At 34.7% G+C, this 13,653-nt stretch overlaps 2 protein-coding genes across 2 annotated transcripts; both read right to left on the bottom strand.

The window, feature by feature from the left end:
• Positions 1-8,305: 8,305 nt before the first annotated feature.
• On the bottom strand, positions 8,306-11,601 carry LOC113729274 (uncharacterized). Its single transcript, XM_027253590.2, has 3 exons — positions 10,878-11,601; positions 9,801-10,835; positions 8,306-9,672 (listed from the first exon to the last, which is right to left on the bottom strand). The coding sequence occupies exons 1-3, from the start codon at positions 11,599-11,601 to the stop codon at positions 8,306-8,308; spliced, it is 3,126 nt and encodes a 1,041-aa protein (XP_027109391.2).
• An 87-nt stretch (positions 11,602-11,688) lies between these two features.
• LOC140036387 (uncharacterized) lies at positions 11,689-12,414 on the bottom strand. The gene has a single exon (XM_072077775.1). The coding sequence runs from the start codon at positions 12,412-12,414 to the stop codon at positions 11,689-11,691; it is 726 nt and encodes a 241-aa protein (XP_071933876.1).
• Positions 12,415-13,653: the final 1,239 nt, after the last annotated feature.

Genomic DNA, 13,653 nt, shown 5'->3' with positions numbered 1-13,653 from the left:
CAAAATTCGAATCTGGTCTTGTGAAGGAATACCATGCATTTGGACAGATTTGGAACTAACAATGATTTGGGACTTGATATCCGAAGCTTCTTAGTGTAAATCACCTATCAAATATACCTTGGACATATTTTAGACATTACCTACTAGAATGAACCATGTTTGAGGTGTTTTATTGGCCAAACGTTTTGAAAACGGAAAAACGGAAGTCCAAGGCAGATTTGCCGAGGAACTTCTTGGGACTTTAGTGGTTTCGTTAACCAACTTTCCGTACATATTTTTCTATGAAAATTGACAGAGAAATAGTCCCTATATGGTAGTATTATACTACTATATTTGGTGCCATTCCGAGTCCGTTTCGCTGCTCAACTAAACTTCCAAAGTTCATAATTTAAGTTTGGAAAACCCTTGATTAACAAGGAAATTTTAGTAACTTTGAGCTATCATATCTTGATGCTCAAAACTCCGATCCTTGATCCGCTTATTGTGTTTTAAACCTTGCTTGCAACTCTAATTGAGTTATAAATTTTAGAGGCTGGTTTGTACCGTGCGAATTTTACCGAATTTCCAAATTTTGCCAAAAACCAACCCCGAAAACTGCCTTAGTGTTAAAACAGCAACTTTGAGTCAAATTTTGGATACCTTCCATTTGGAATCATGGAAAAGTGTATTCTAGAAACTTTTAGTACTTTGGAAATAGTTTTCAATGGTACCAGATTTTCTAATTTTGGACATGTAGAGAGTAAAATACGATTTTTCAAAGTAAATATAACAAATCTGAAAATTTCTAACTTAAAGGAAATGGAGTTTTTCAAACACTCTCTTTTCCTTCGATATCATTTGATCGTTTTACACTCAATTTCAAAGATGAAAATCAGATTTTGCTTGTGTTTTAAAACTCCACTTTTGAGTCTCAATTTATGAGTAATTAAGGCACATTCTCGTAAAATTTTCTTAAATTGTACAAGGGTGCAATCTTTCTTAGTAATTGGGGTTTATAAGTGATAGTTTATTATTAAATGTTCAGGCGCTCAAGAGGACCTTCCAGAGGATCTCACGGGAGACGCCTAAACCATCATTTGAACTTGCTACTTGAATCACTCGGTGAGTGCCATGTGCATGAATTTGTTGCTAAGTGGTTAACTGTTTCTTATCCGTTATATGAATTTGAACTTTGTGAGATGAGTGTGTACTTTACTACACTCGTCCTCTTTCAAATGAAATTATATTTGAATTTTGCTATGTGAATTCATATCCGACTTGTTCGTAGTGATGTGGATATGATTCATATTTGTGATTCGTATATATGATTCATATTTGTGATTTGTATATGTGATTCGTATTTGTGATTCCTATTTGGAATCGTCGATTGGAGCGATGCCTCGTCGACCACTGAACGATTGTAAGTACCACACCGATTTGGTGGGAGGTACCTCTCGAGTCGTCTCAGTACCCTAAACCTCTGAACGATAGCAAGTACCACGCCGATTCGAGTGGGTGGTACCTCTCGAATCGTCTCAGAATCATTAATCATTCTAAGTCGATTGGAGCGGTGTCTCATCGACCTCTGAACGATAGCAAGTACCACACCGATTTGGTGGGAGGTACCTCTCGAATCGTCTCAGAACTATAAACTGAACGATAGTAAGTACCACACCGATTTGGGTGGGAGGTACCTCTCGAGTCGTCTCAAAAACATAAATGGAATATGTGAAGTGCTCCGAATTTAATTACCTATCCGGGTGACGGGGTGTCGTCACGAGATGGTATTTGAATCGAATTTGGGCAAAACAATTGAAAATTAGCTCCTAAAGCTCCTGCATCCTCCTCAAGTGTGTTTCTTTTAAATTTAGAACTAGTTGAATGTTATAGCTTTCATATTGTGTAAGTATTATTGTTATTGAACTATGTGTCTTGCATGTTTTCTTGGCCTCACGAGCATCCGCTCACCCCGTTAGATTTGTTTTCCTTAACAGGAGATGAAATGGGAGGAATTCTGGAGAAACTTACTTGATGCTTCACTTTATTAGAATTGTGAATGTATTTGTTTAGAAATTGATTTTTGGAAGTTGTATATTTTAGGAATGTAAAGTAATTGGATAGATTATGTTGTAAGACTTGAACGTTTATAAAGTAATTGACCTTCCTGTATCTTTTCGATTTTTAGTATCGATGGGATATTATTGAGTTTAAATTGAATCAGTACCGAGTCCTGGCAAGAGTTGGGCAGGCGTTCCTCCGATACCCTTGGGTTCGCCCTCGGGAGAAGTGGGGCGTCACATTTAAAGTACGTAACTTTGGGTAAGAAATAAGAATCCTATAATATTAAGAATTCTTATAGGAAATAAAAGTGCGTTCTCAAGACAGATTTTACCTATTTTGAAAGACCACCTCAACTATATCGAGTCCTTTAAGCGCATGGACTCCTATGGTGTGGGTCCACACACTATATACTCCCTACCATCTGAGCAGAGATATATTGTGAATCCTATAACCTATCAATAAGTATAACCTGCATGTTTTGATTAACAACGAAAGGGTTTATAAGAATTTACAAACCCGTGCTCAAATAGGAATTTATATTTGACCGTACATGTCAAATACATATAGTTAATTGGATTCAATTAACTTTTTCTTTTCCATAAATTTCGTGCTATGCACTATGTCTTGATAACGCACTTAATAATAAAATTTATTAAGAATCTTATTTCCAACATCAGATATTGGCTCTATTTGGATTGTAAATTATTTAAGATATTTTTACTGTAGCACTTTTTGTGATGTGATGTATGTGAGATTAAAAGGTAATTGAGAAGATAAAAAGGTGTGTTGGAAATTATAATGATGATGTAAGCAAATAAATTTTGACAAATAATCCTCTATCCAAACAAACCCATTGACTTCTGTTATTAATGGTTCCTTTTGAAATTAGTTACTTTTCTACTTCTTCTAGTGATAACAATTCTTATTTACTTCAGTTCCCTATGCAGTACACAAATTATTGGCATGAATTTGGAGATATATCTAATAGAGATATTTATTTCTCTTTTATTTATATCGCATTACTTTCCAGTTCCATTTTTGGATAGGAAATAAGAATCATATAATATTAAGAATTCTTATAGGAAATAAGAATTGATATATATCTAAACAAAAAATGAGCAAATCACGTAGGAAACTATTTGTCGTCTCGTTAAATCACGTAGGAAAGAGAAAACATGAAGGGATATGACTTTATTATATATATATGATTACCAAATCTTAATCCCATACGTGCAGCACAATCGATAAGAAGATTGACTTCTATATTGATTTGATTTGGAGACATATAGCTCCTTTAAAGGCTTTAATTATAAGTAAGAGTTAATAATTATCTTATACAGTACCTTGTTAAAGAGCTAATAATTATCTCATACAACACCTTGTTAACTTACAGCATCTCCTTCGACTTGCTGTCAATATAATTTAAATCTCTCATCACATAAAGCCTTGAGAGGCTTTCCACTCCATCAATGCTTTGAAATATGTCAATCACATAGAAAGGAACAATAAATTTTTCCTTGAGGTATTCTTTAGTGCTTTATGTGATATTTGAGAATTAAAACTCATAAAAATATGCAACCCTGTACATGAAGGACTTCACTTTTAGGATTAATAAGCATAGGGCCGCCACTTCTTGCGATATTTGTAAATCCAATATCAAGCAAGTTCCACATGCCATTGATGTTAAGCAGTGAATAGAGAGTTCAATCTAACAATGTAAGCAACACTGATTGATTATTAATCACCACACCAGTGACAAATAAGAAATGCATAAAACCTTGTGACATTAATCACCACACCAGTGACAAAACAGAAATGCATAAGATCTAGCATGTCACCTTTTAGTGTAACACTTTATGTGTATAAATAGAATTTCAACATCATCTAGAATTTTAAGGTTTGTACACCAAACAAAAAAAAAGACAGTTTGCTGGAATTGATATGAAAAAAAATGACTAATATATTTTTACAATTAACTAAAACAACTACTAAAATGTTGCTTAGTACGAGATCATATATATTTGATGTTATAAAATTAATTTATTGTTAGTTTCTTTTAGACATGACTAACCACCTTTTTGACAAAAAAAATTCTCTCAATAATTGCACTTGCAATAATATGTACAAGAGCTAATTTTTAAAGAGACAGACAAATGGATATAAAATATCTTTTTAGATTTTATTTTGAAATATTTTATGAAACTCTTAAAATAGTTTACAATAATTTTCTCCAAATATCTTAAGATCTTGAGCTTTTCAATTAAAAATCTATTTATAACTTTACAGTAAATAAAAATTCATAAATGAAAAATGTAAAGTAATTTTATCTTACATAGTCTCAATTTTTTTTATCAACTAACACATGTAAAAAAACCAACATTCTAATTAACTATGTAATTAATCAAAAAAATAATTAAAAAATAAATTGATATTGAAATGAGACAAAAAAAAGTATCAAGTCATGTCCAAGTTTTGTTGAACGTTCATCAACTAGTTAAATAAATAAATAATCTTTAAATTTTAAGTTGAACTCCTTAAAATTTAAAAAGCATAAGATTAGTATTGGCTTTGGTTAGGAATTGATACTAATTGTATAAATCTTAAAATTCAAAAAATATGAGGCAAGTTTTGAAATTTACTTAATACTAGTTCAAAGAGTATATATCGTTTATCACATTTTTCATTGAATTAACCTTATATACACTGGTAGTATGCATACAATTATGGTTGAATGAATGCCACATATGTAAAATTTAGATTTCAAATTAAATTCAACATGTGTAGCATCCATCCAAGTAATGAAATACTTTAAACAATGTCTTTATTTTCTTTGTTATGACAGTTAGAATGAGTAATACGATAATTAACCATAAATCATCAATTTTTTCCTTGTTGCTTGATTTTTCTTCTTCTTCTTCCGAGTTTCATTCTTTTCTAGTTTGATAAGACTTTTTCCTTTTGAGAATTGTTTTGATTTACACATTGATTCATTATAATTATGTTCCTTGTAATTTAATTTATAAATATTTTTAAGATATTACACTTCATCTTTCTTCTTTTCATATTAAGTTAGATTTATAATCATCCTAGTTATTTTGTATAGATTACTAACAGTTATTTCTCTGATTTGGCAAATGCTCTTGTTGTTGTGTTATTGTTAGGTTTTATTTATTTTTCAAAGTTATTATTTTCTTCAAACCGTGTGTTTTTGAAATCTATCCTCTCTTTTATACTTTTTTGTGCAATTTTTAAATGGCAATTTGTTTGTCAAATCTCTTGTTGGTGTGCTCAGTGTGGACTATAAATTGACGGATGAATTATCTAGATTTTTGGCTAAAGTCTACCCAAAACTTGTGCAATATGGGCAGAATTATTTGTATGTACCAAGGTTACCTAATAAAGTTACTTAACAGTTCACTTGATTTTGATAAAATAACATTTATATACTCTTTATGCAAAACTTAAAGGATGATTATATGTCAAATATCTTATTGGCCTAATCAATTAAGACTAAAAATTGCCAAAATAATCAACTTGGATTTTTTTTGCTAAAGTCTATAGAATTTTTGAAAATGAGTTGAATACTTTGCACTCATCAAAGCGCTTTAATAGAGTTGCTCAATAAAGATGAGCATCCGACTTAGATAGAATAAAATCTACAAATTAGGGTTTGACCAATCTTATTTTGGCATCTTTGTCTTCTTATTCCTTGAGCATAATTCAACTGCTGGTTCCACTATTCTTTTACCTATTGGTTTCACTACTTTTAGTGCAATGCAATTCACAAGTTGAAGTGGTTTGTTTATCTACAAAGAGTATTTGTCTTGTGGAAACAAATCTCAACTTACTTTAGTGCCCTTACAAAGCTAATTTTAAATAATTAATTGTAACCAAATCTCAGTGTAGAGCTTCAAAATTAGACATGACTTTCTATAATGATAAGTAGATCTTAAATTTAGATATTAATTTTTTTCTTCTTGGATATCTGTAAAGTCTAAACTTGTGCTAATGTCTTAGAGACAATTGAACAAAATTTGCAATTAATATATTTGAGTGCTAAAATTTGAGGGATATTTGTAATTAATTTGTTTAATGTTGAAATCACAAATATTAAATTGATTATGTATTATATCATTGATACATTTTTGGGTTTAATTGACACAGCAAACTAACAAATAGTGAAAAAAAGACTAAGAACTATTTTAATCATGAATCTTTGATAGTAATAAGAACCATCCTGACGAACCACATGCAACTCAAGAAAAGTATAAATACATTTTTAAAAAACTCAACATGTTGCAGCAATTAAGATAACCGTGTTTTATTTTTAAATAATTAAGATAACCTAATCTATGTAGCTAAATGAATTTTCTCAAGATAAATTAATACTCAATACAAAATTTTCAAATATCATAGTCCACAAATCATTATTTCAAATAAAGCAATGATATCAGTTTTCAATTTTGATATTAAGTACTTTGACAAGAAAGAAACAAAGTTTAAAGTTCCAATCATGATAAAATCAACTCTAAGTGCCTAAAATATCATCTAAATAGCTTTCGAGAAAATATCAAATTACATATACCACAATGCCACTAATGATTCTCATTCGAAATTCAAATAGTTTTCAAGGAAATATCAATTCTCATCCGATAGTTTTCAAGAAAATATCAAATCACATATACCATAATACCACCAACAATCCTTATCAGAATGGTTTTTGAAAAAAATATCAAATCACAAATGTTACTAATAATCTTCCATATGCCACCAACAATCCTCTAGTAATGATGTAAACTTCAATAATGATTGAACCATTCAACATGTTACACAGAAAATCGCTTTTAGTAGTTGTAATCATTTTTCTCATAGTATCACTTTTAGCTTTGTTTTAATGCCATATAAAACTTTTTCAAGGTCATTCTTAATTTGGCATGAAAAGAAGGAGGATCCGATTTTCTAATCAATATATTTTTTATACAAGAGAAGGATTGGCTTGTCTAATTCTTCAAAGTTTGCAATTATCTCCTGAAACTCCTTGCTATCAAACTTTGCATAATCATTAAATCTCACTTCCATATGTGTAGTACAATCAATAAGGAGACTAACTTCCCTATTGATTTGAAGGATATGTATCTCTTACAAATACTTTTTTCAATTACAAGTAAGAACTGGTAAATCTCTCATATAGTATATTGTCAACTTGTAGCACCTCTTTGATATTCAGATAGTACAATTTACCTTTCCTATGATACAAAATTTTGAGAGTATCATACTCTTGATTTTTTGAGACACGCAAATTATAAGTACACAAAACTTAAAGAAAATATGTCAATTTATAATATTGATTTTAAGTACTCAAATAAAAGTTCAAATCATAGATAATGGTGAAATCTACAAACCATCACTTAAAATAAAGAAAGATATCAATTTCCAATAATGATTTTAAATACTTTAACATAAAAGAAATAAAGTTTCAATTAAAGATAAAATCAATTACTATCCAAATAATTTTAGAAAAAATATCAAATATCTAATATATCATTCAAAATTCTATGAAGAAAAAAAAGTCAACGTCTAAAATACTATTTAAATAGCTTTAGAGAAAATCAAATGTACTTCAATGCCACCGACAATGCTTCAGTAATGATGGAACCAGTTCCACTAATGATGCAACAATCTAACATGCCATATAGAAAACCATCTTCAACAACTGCAATATAATACTTTTCTCACATTATCGCTTCCAACTTTTTGTTTAACATCATATAAGGATTTTCAAGCCAATCTCAACTTAGCACATAAGGAAGGCAGATCCGATCTTCTAACCACTATATGTTTGACAGATAGAAGGAACCAACTTGCATAGGTTTTCTAGAGCTTGCAATTTTCTTCTGGAACTCCTTGCTATCAAACTCTGTACAATCTCCAAATCTTAATCCTATACGTGCAGCACAATCAATAGGGAGATTGAATTCCTTACTAATTTGAAAGACATGTAACTGCTTTAAAGGATTTAATTGCAAGCAAGAGTTAGCAAATCTCTCATACATCTTATCAATCCATAGCATCTCCTTTGACATGCAAATAGCATAATATGAATCACCTATCACACAAAATTTTGAAAAACTCTTTTATTCCGTCTATATTTTGATATATGCAAATCAATCACAAAACCTATACTTTTTTTTTCCAGAAACGATAGATGAATATATTTCTACTAAGAGAGAATTTACAATATATGAGCAAGGGCTCAAGTTTTGCTTTACAAAAGTGTACTAAGACACTGAGGATCAAAGAACTCCTCATCAAAATAGATGTGCATTGCTTGCTTACTCAGTTTATAACTGAGTGTATTAGTACTACCATTACTAGGCTGGCTAACAAATGAGCATGTCCTAAACATTAAACTTAGATCATTGATGCATTCAAGATGGCCTGCTATACAGATGTTGGTTGGGGCTTGACAGTTTATCACCTTTAAAGTCTGGTTACATGATGTCTGAACCTGTATGTGTTGCCAGCCGTGTTCCTTTAGCTTACAAAGTGCCAATTGTATAGCCACCAAATTGTCCAAAACAACTGATCCAGTACTTCTTTCCCTGAGTATCCACGCAGCACCAATCTGGTTATTTCCATTTGTTGCTGTGATGCCAATTCCCATATTATGTCCTTCCATGTGTTGCCCTACATTTACATGAATGCTCAGGATGTTTCGGTCTAGTTCCCCCGGGTCATTTGCTATTTCTGTTTCGGAGATGCTCATACGTTGCTGTACCTGTAGGCATTGATGATACTCCTCCCAATCGTTCACTGCATTTCGAACAACTTCCATTGGATGCCTATCTTTGCTTTCGAATTCTGCTTCATTCCTAGATTTCCAAATGTGCCAAAGAATGTCCACTGTTAAACAAATGTGTTGCATTCCATCCTTTCGCACCTTTACTTCCATTAACCTACTCCACCACTTCCTGAAATCACTTGTGTACTCATGAAGCCCATCCCACTGTAAAGGAGCCATATTCCATATCAACTTTGCTTTGTTACATTGGAAGAAAATGTGCTCAACTGTCTCATTGGTTTCTCCACACTGCTTATAGATTAGTTCTCCCTTTCCCGTTCTCCTAAATATAGCTTCTCGTACGGGTAACACTTGATGTAGACTCTTCCATAAAAACAACTTGTACTTGTGTGTTATTCTCATTTTCCATAGCTGTTTCCAGATTTTGTTGCTCCCCCCTGTCCAACTTGTTTCTCCCAATCTGCTCACTTGTGCATTAGGCTGCCTATCCTTCTTTGTGAAAGCTTCATAAGCAGATCTGACCGTGTATTTTCCATTTGTGCTATGACTCCAGAAGTAGCGATCAGGTCTACTTGTCACACTTATAGACGTTTTGAGTATATTCCTAGCTTCATGTGGGCTAAAGGTCCGGAAGATGAGTGGTGCTTTCCATCTGAAGTTGGAGATCAGCTCGCTAACTTTTGTGATCTTGCATCCCAGGGGTTTTGGGGCTTCTACCTTTCCTTCCTTCCCATCCAGTAGCCAAGCATCTTCCCAAATGTTGGTGCTCTTCCCATTTCCAATTCTTTTCCTAACTCCACCTACACCTCGTCTCTTGATCCCATTAGACTCTTCCATATCCATGATACATTTCCTCTTACTTCACAAACTAGTGGTGATGTGTTGGGGTAGTACTTGGCTTTCAGCACTTTACTAAGCAATAGGTTGGGGCACGTGAGAATCCTCCAAATCTGTTTGCCTAGCAAGGCTTTATTAAAGCCTTGGAGGTCTTTAAATCCTAGTCCTCCATTATTCTTTGCAGTGGACAGCTTTTTCCATGAACACCAATGCATTTTCCTCTTCCCATTATCCTCCCCCCACCAGAATCTTGCCATCATGGCATTGATGTCTTTGCATAACTTTACTGGAAGCTTAAAACATGACATTGCGTAAGTTGGCATTGCCATGGTTACTGCTTTCAACAACACCTCCTTTCCTGCTTGACTTAACTGTTTGTTGGACCAGTTGAAGATCGTTTTGTTGCATTTTTCTCTAATGAACCCAAAAATTTGGTCATTGGTATTAGTGATGACCATTGGCAGCCCTAAATACTTCCCTTGCTTCACCACTTTTATATGTTCCAAGCAACTGTAGATTTCTCTTTGATCATTTTGTTCCACATTTCTACTAAAGAACACTGAGAATTTTTCCATGTTGATCACCTGTCGTGAGCCATGTTCATAAATCTTCAAAATTCTCCTCACTTCTTCAGCTTGCCTCTTGTCTGCTTTGCAAAAGATTAACGAGTCATCTGCGAAGAATAGATGAGTTATTGACGGGCCACTCCTACTGATCCTCATCCCAGTTAGCTTTTTGTTCCTTTGTGCTCGATCCAGCAAGTGTGAAAAGCCTTGTGAGACTAAGAGAAATAGGTAAGGTGACAAAGGGTCGCCTTGTCTAATTCCTCTTGAAGGTATGACATATCCTTTAGGCTCTCCATTTATGTTGAAGGAAAAAAAAGCTGTTGTGATGCACTCCATAATCCAAGTGATCCATCTAGCACAAAATCCCAGTTTTACCATGATTTCCTTAAGATAACCCCACTCAACCCTATCGTAAGCTTTCGACATATCTAGTTTTAAGGTCATAAAACCATGAGATCCTTCTCTTTTGTTTTTGAGGTAATGCAAGTACTCATGAGATTTGATCACGTTATCCAAAATCTGCCTTCCAGGAACAAAAGCAGCCTGATTTGTGCTAATACATTTTCCCAAAACTTTTTTCAATCTATTTGCTAAAATTTTTTAAATGATTTTATACAGCACATTACACAAACTTATAGGCCTGAACTGCTTAACCTCAGTGGGGTTCTCAACCTTGGGAATAAGGGATATGTTTGTGTGATTCATAGCTTTCAACATATGACTCGAATGAAAGAAGCTTTTAATGGCTTTTATGATGTCATTTTTAACAATGTGCCAAAATTTCTGAAAGAACAGTGGTTTCATGCCATCAAGACCAGGGGTTTTGGTTGGGTTCATGGAGAAAAGTGCAGCTTTAATTTCTTTGTCCTTGACTGGTTGGGTTAGTTCAGAATTCATGTGGTCTGATATTGTCTGTGATATTCCCTCCAAAGTCATATCAGTTTGAGTCACTCCCTTACTTCCGAATAGCTCCTTAAATTGATTCACAACTTCTTCTCCAATTTCCTCTTTCGATGTAGTCCATGTGGTGTCCTCCCTTTGTAGCCTCTGAATTTTGTTTCTGTGTCTCCTTCCTTTGACATTAGAGTGAAAAAAATGAGTATTTTTATCCCCCTCCTTAAGCCACTGCACTCTTGATTTTTGACTCCAGAAAAGTTCCTCTTCATCGTAAGCCTCCTTTAATTGTCTTCTAAGATCCCTGTTCCTTGCCTTTTTGTCATCACAGTCACAAACTTTGAGCTCCTCCAGTAACTTTTTCAGATTGTCAATCCGCTTCCTAGCATTTCCTTGGAAGTTATTTTTCCACTTCAGTAGCGCCAATCTGCAGTTTGTTACTTTCTTATGCAATTTGTACATATTGGAGCCTGTTTGCTCCTCCTCCGACGCCTGACTGATCACTTGTTCTAGCCTCTCTTTTTTCAGCCAACTTTTATCAAAAATGAATCACTTCTTTCTCTTTTCAGTTAGAGGGTTTGAATCTATAAGCATCATACTATGGTTTGATCCAACATTGTCTATACGTCTAACTAGAGTTCTGTCAAACACTTGGCTCCAAACATTACTTTCCAAAGCTCTATCTAGCCTTTGTTTGATTTCACCTTCTTGAGTCCAGTGGTTACTCCATGTCCAGGGGTTGCCTTCAAAACCAAGATCAATTAGTCCATTTTGTTCAATGAAGTTCCTAAAATCTTGAAAGGTTCCTTCCTCTCTCTTTCTACCACCCCATTTCTCCTCATTTGATGTAATGTCATTAAAATCACCCGTAATCATCCATCTAGGACCCCATAGAACTTTCCTTCGTTGTACTACTTGCCACTGATTCCTTCTAACTTGATTATCCGTACTTGCATAAATTTCAATGAGCCACCAGTCCACATTCTTGTCGGTGTCCATAATGTGGATTTCCATAGCGAAAGCAGTTGTTTGGACCTCCATAACTTTAACCTCATTGTTCCACATTACTATCATACCACCTGACTTATTCATAGACTCTACCACTACACACTCATCAAACCGCAGTTGTCTTCTCACTTTCATCATAAACTGTTGTCTGTTTTTAGGCTCACACAAAAAGACCATATTGGGGGAGAAGAGGTTGCAAGCCTCCCTCAGCTGGGAAATTGTCAAGGGGCTCCCAGCACCTTGGCAATTCCACACCAGTACTTTCATTCATTCATGGGTGGCCAAGAAAGGCTGGCCACCGCCTCTTCATATTGGCTTACACCGCTATCTGGATCATCCCCCTTTTTCCACTTTTTTTCAACTATTTCAGTGACTTCCACATCCACCATATCTTCATCAGTCAGGTGGAATTTTCTCTTTCTCATAGTCTCTTTACTCAGCCTAGTAAGCTGAACCTGTCGCATGGATTTCCTCTTTATCATTGGAGCTTTTAACTGTTTCCCTGATCTTCTAGTCATTCCTTTGTTACTGGGTGTCTCCATCACATCTGTCTGATCTTCCACTTGCATGCCCACAGCTTCAGGTTCCTTAGAGGATAGTTGTACCTCCTTGTCCAGGACTATATCTAACTGACCGCCACATATTCTCCCTTCAAGCCTCTCCTGTGTCTGTTTTTCATTTCCCTTACTGTTATCCATCTCCTCACCCCTGTCTTCCATATTTTCTAGTTCCTGAATTGTCACTACGCCATCTGTTTGTATATTCCCCCCAACAGGTCCACTATCCTTACGTGCATTCTCATCCTCCCTAGCCTGACTCCTCTCCATTAGCTCCCTTTCACCTGTTTTTGGTACCAGCTCGCCATCCTCAAAGCCCCACCTTTGCTTGTGAGGGGAAATGTTAGCAGGCTGCCTCCCTCTCCTTTCCTTTTGAGGCAACAATTTCCCCATCCTGCTCTCAACCATGGCCCAAATTGATTATCCTGCTGGCCTCTTCCACCTAAACTACTATCGGAGCAGTTCCTTTCGCTATGTCCTATTTTGCCACATGTATAATAGAAATCAGGTCCCCTCTCATATTTGAAACTTAACCACTTCACTTTTCCTTCCATCTTCACCATGGTACCTCTCATAAGAGGTTGGGAGATGTCAGCCAGCACAAGTAATTTGATGTGCCTCCCTTCCTTTCCTCCTCCTTGAGGGATAATCACTTCCTTAGTTTCATGAAAAATTGATGCTATTTTTTTCCCACCTCCTTAGAAATCCAGTGCACTGGGAGATTCCACACTTGTATCCATAATGGAGCGAGGTTAAAATCAGCGCCTTCCTCTTCAAATCCTTCAAACCAAGGTTTAATAACTAAGATCTGGCGATCAATAATCCATGGACCTCTCTTATAAATTCTTTCTCTATCCTTCTCACTTGGTATAAAGAACTGGAAAGTGTTTACACCTACTTCCACTACCCTGAGACCTTTAGGGTAGCCTCACGCTAGTGTAACAAAATT

Source organism: Coffea arabica, chromosome 2e (genome assembly GCF_036785885.1).
Source record: "Coffea arabica cultivar ET-39 chromosome 2e, Coffea Arabica ET-39 HiFi, whole genome shotgun sequence".
Classification (NCBI taxonomy): domain Eukaryota; kingdom Viridiplantae; phylum Streptophyta; class Magnoliopsida; order Gentianales; family Rubiaceae; genus Coffea; species Coffea arabica.
This window is presented reverse-complemented; position numbering and strand designations above follow the sequence as displayed.

Bases quoted from the DNA above. Each gene is read 5' to 3' on its own strand.
- LOC113729274 (XM_027253590.2), bottom strand. From the start codon at position 11,601: ATGTACAAATTGCATAAGAAAGTAACAAACTGCAGATTGGCGCTACTG. The intron at 10,836-10,877 runs GTTTGTGTAATG...AAAAAATTTTAG, and splicing joins TAAGCAGTTCAGGCCTATAA to CAAATAGATTGAAAAAAGTT. The intron at 9,673-9,800 runs GCAAACAGATTT...TGGATATGGAAG, and splicing joins CTTTAATAAAGCCTTGCTAG to AGTCTAATGGGATCAAGAGA.
- LOC140036387 (XM_072077775.1), bottom strand. From the start codon at position 12,414: ATGAAAGTACTGGTGTGGAATTGCCAAGGTGCTGGGAGCCCCTTGACA.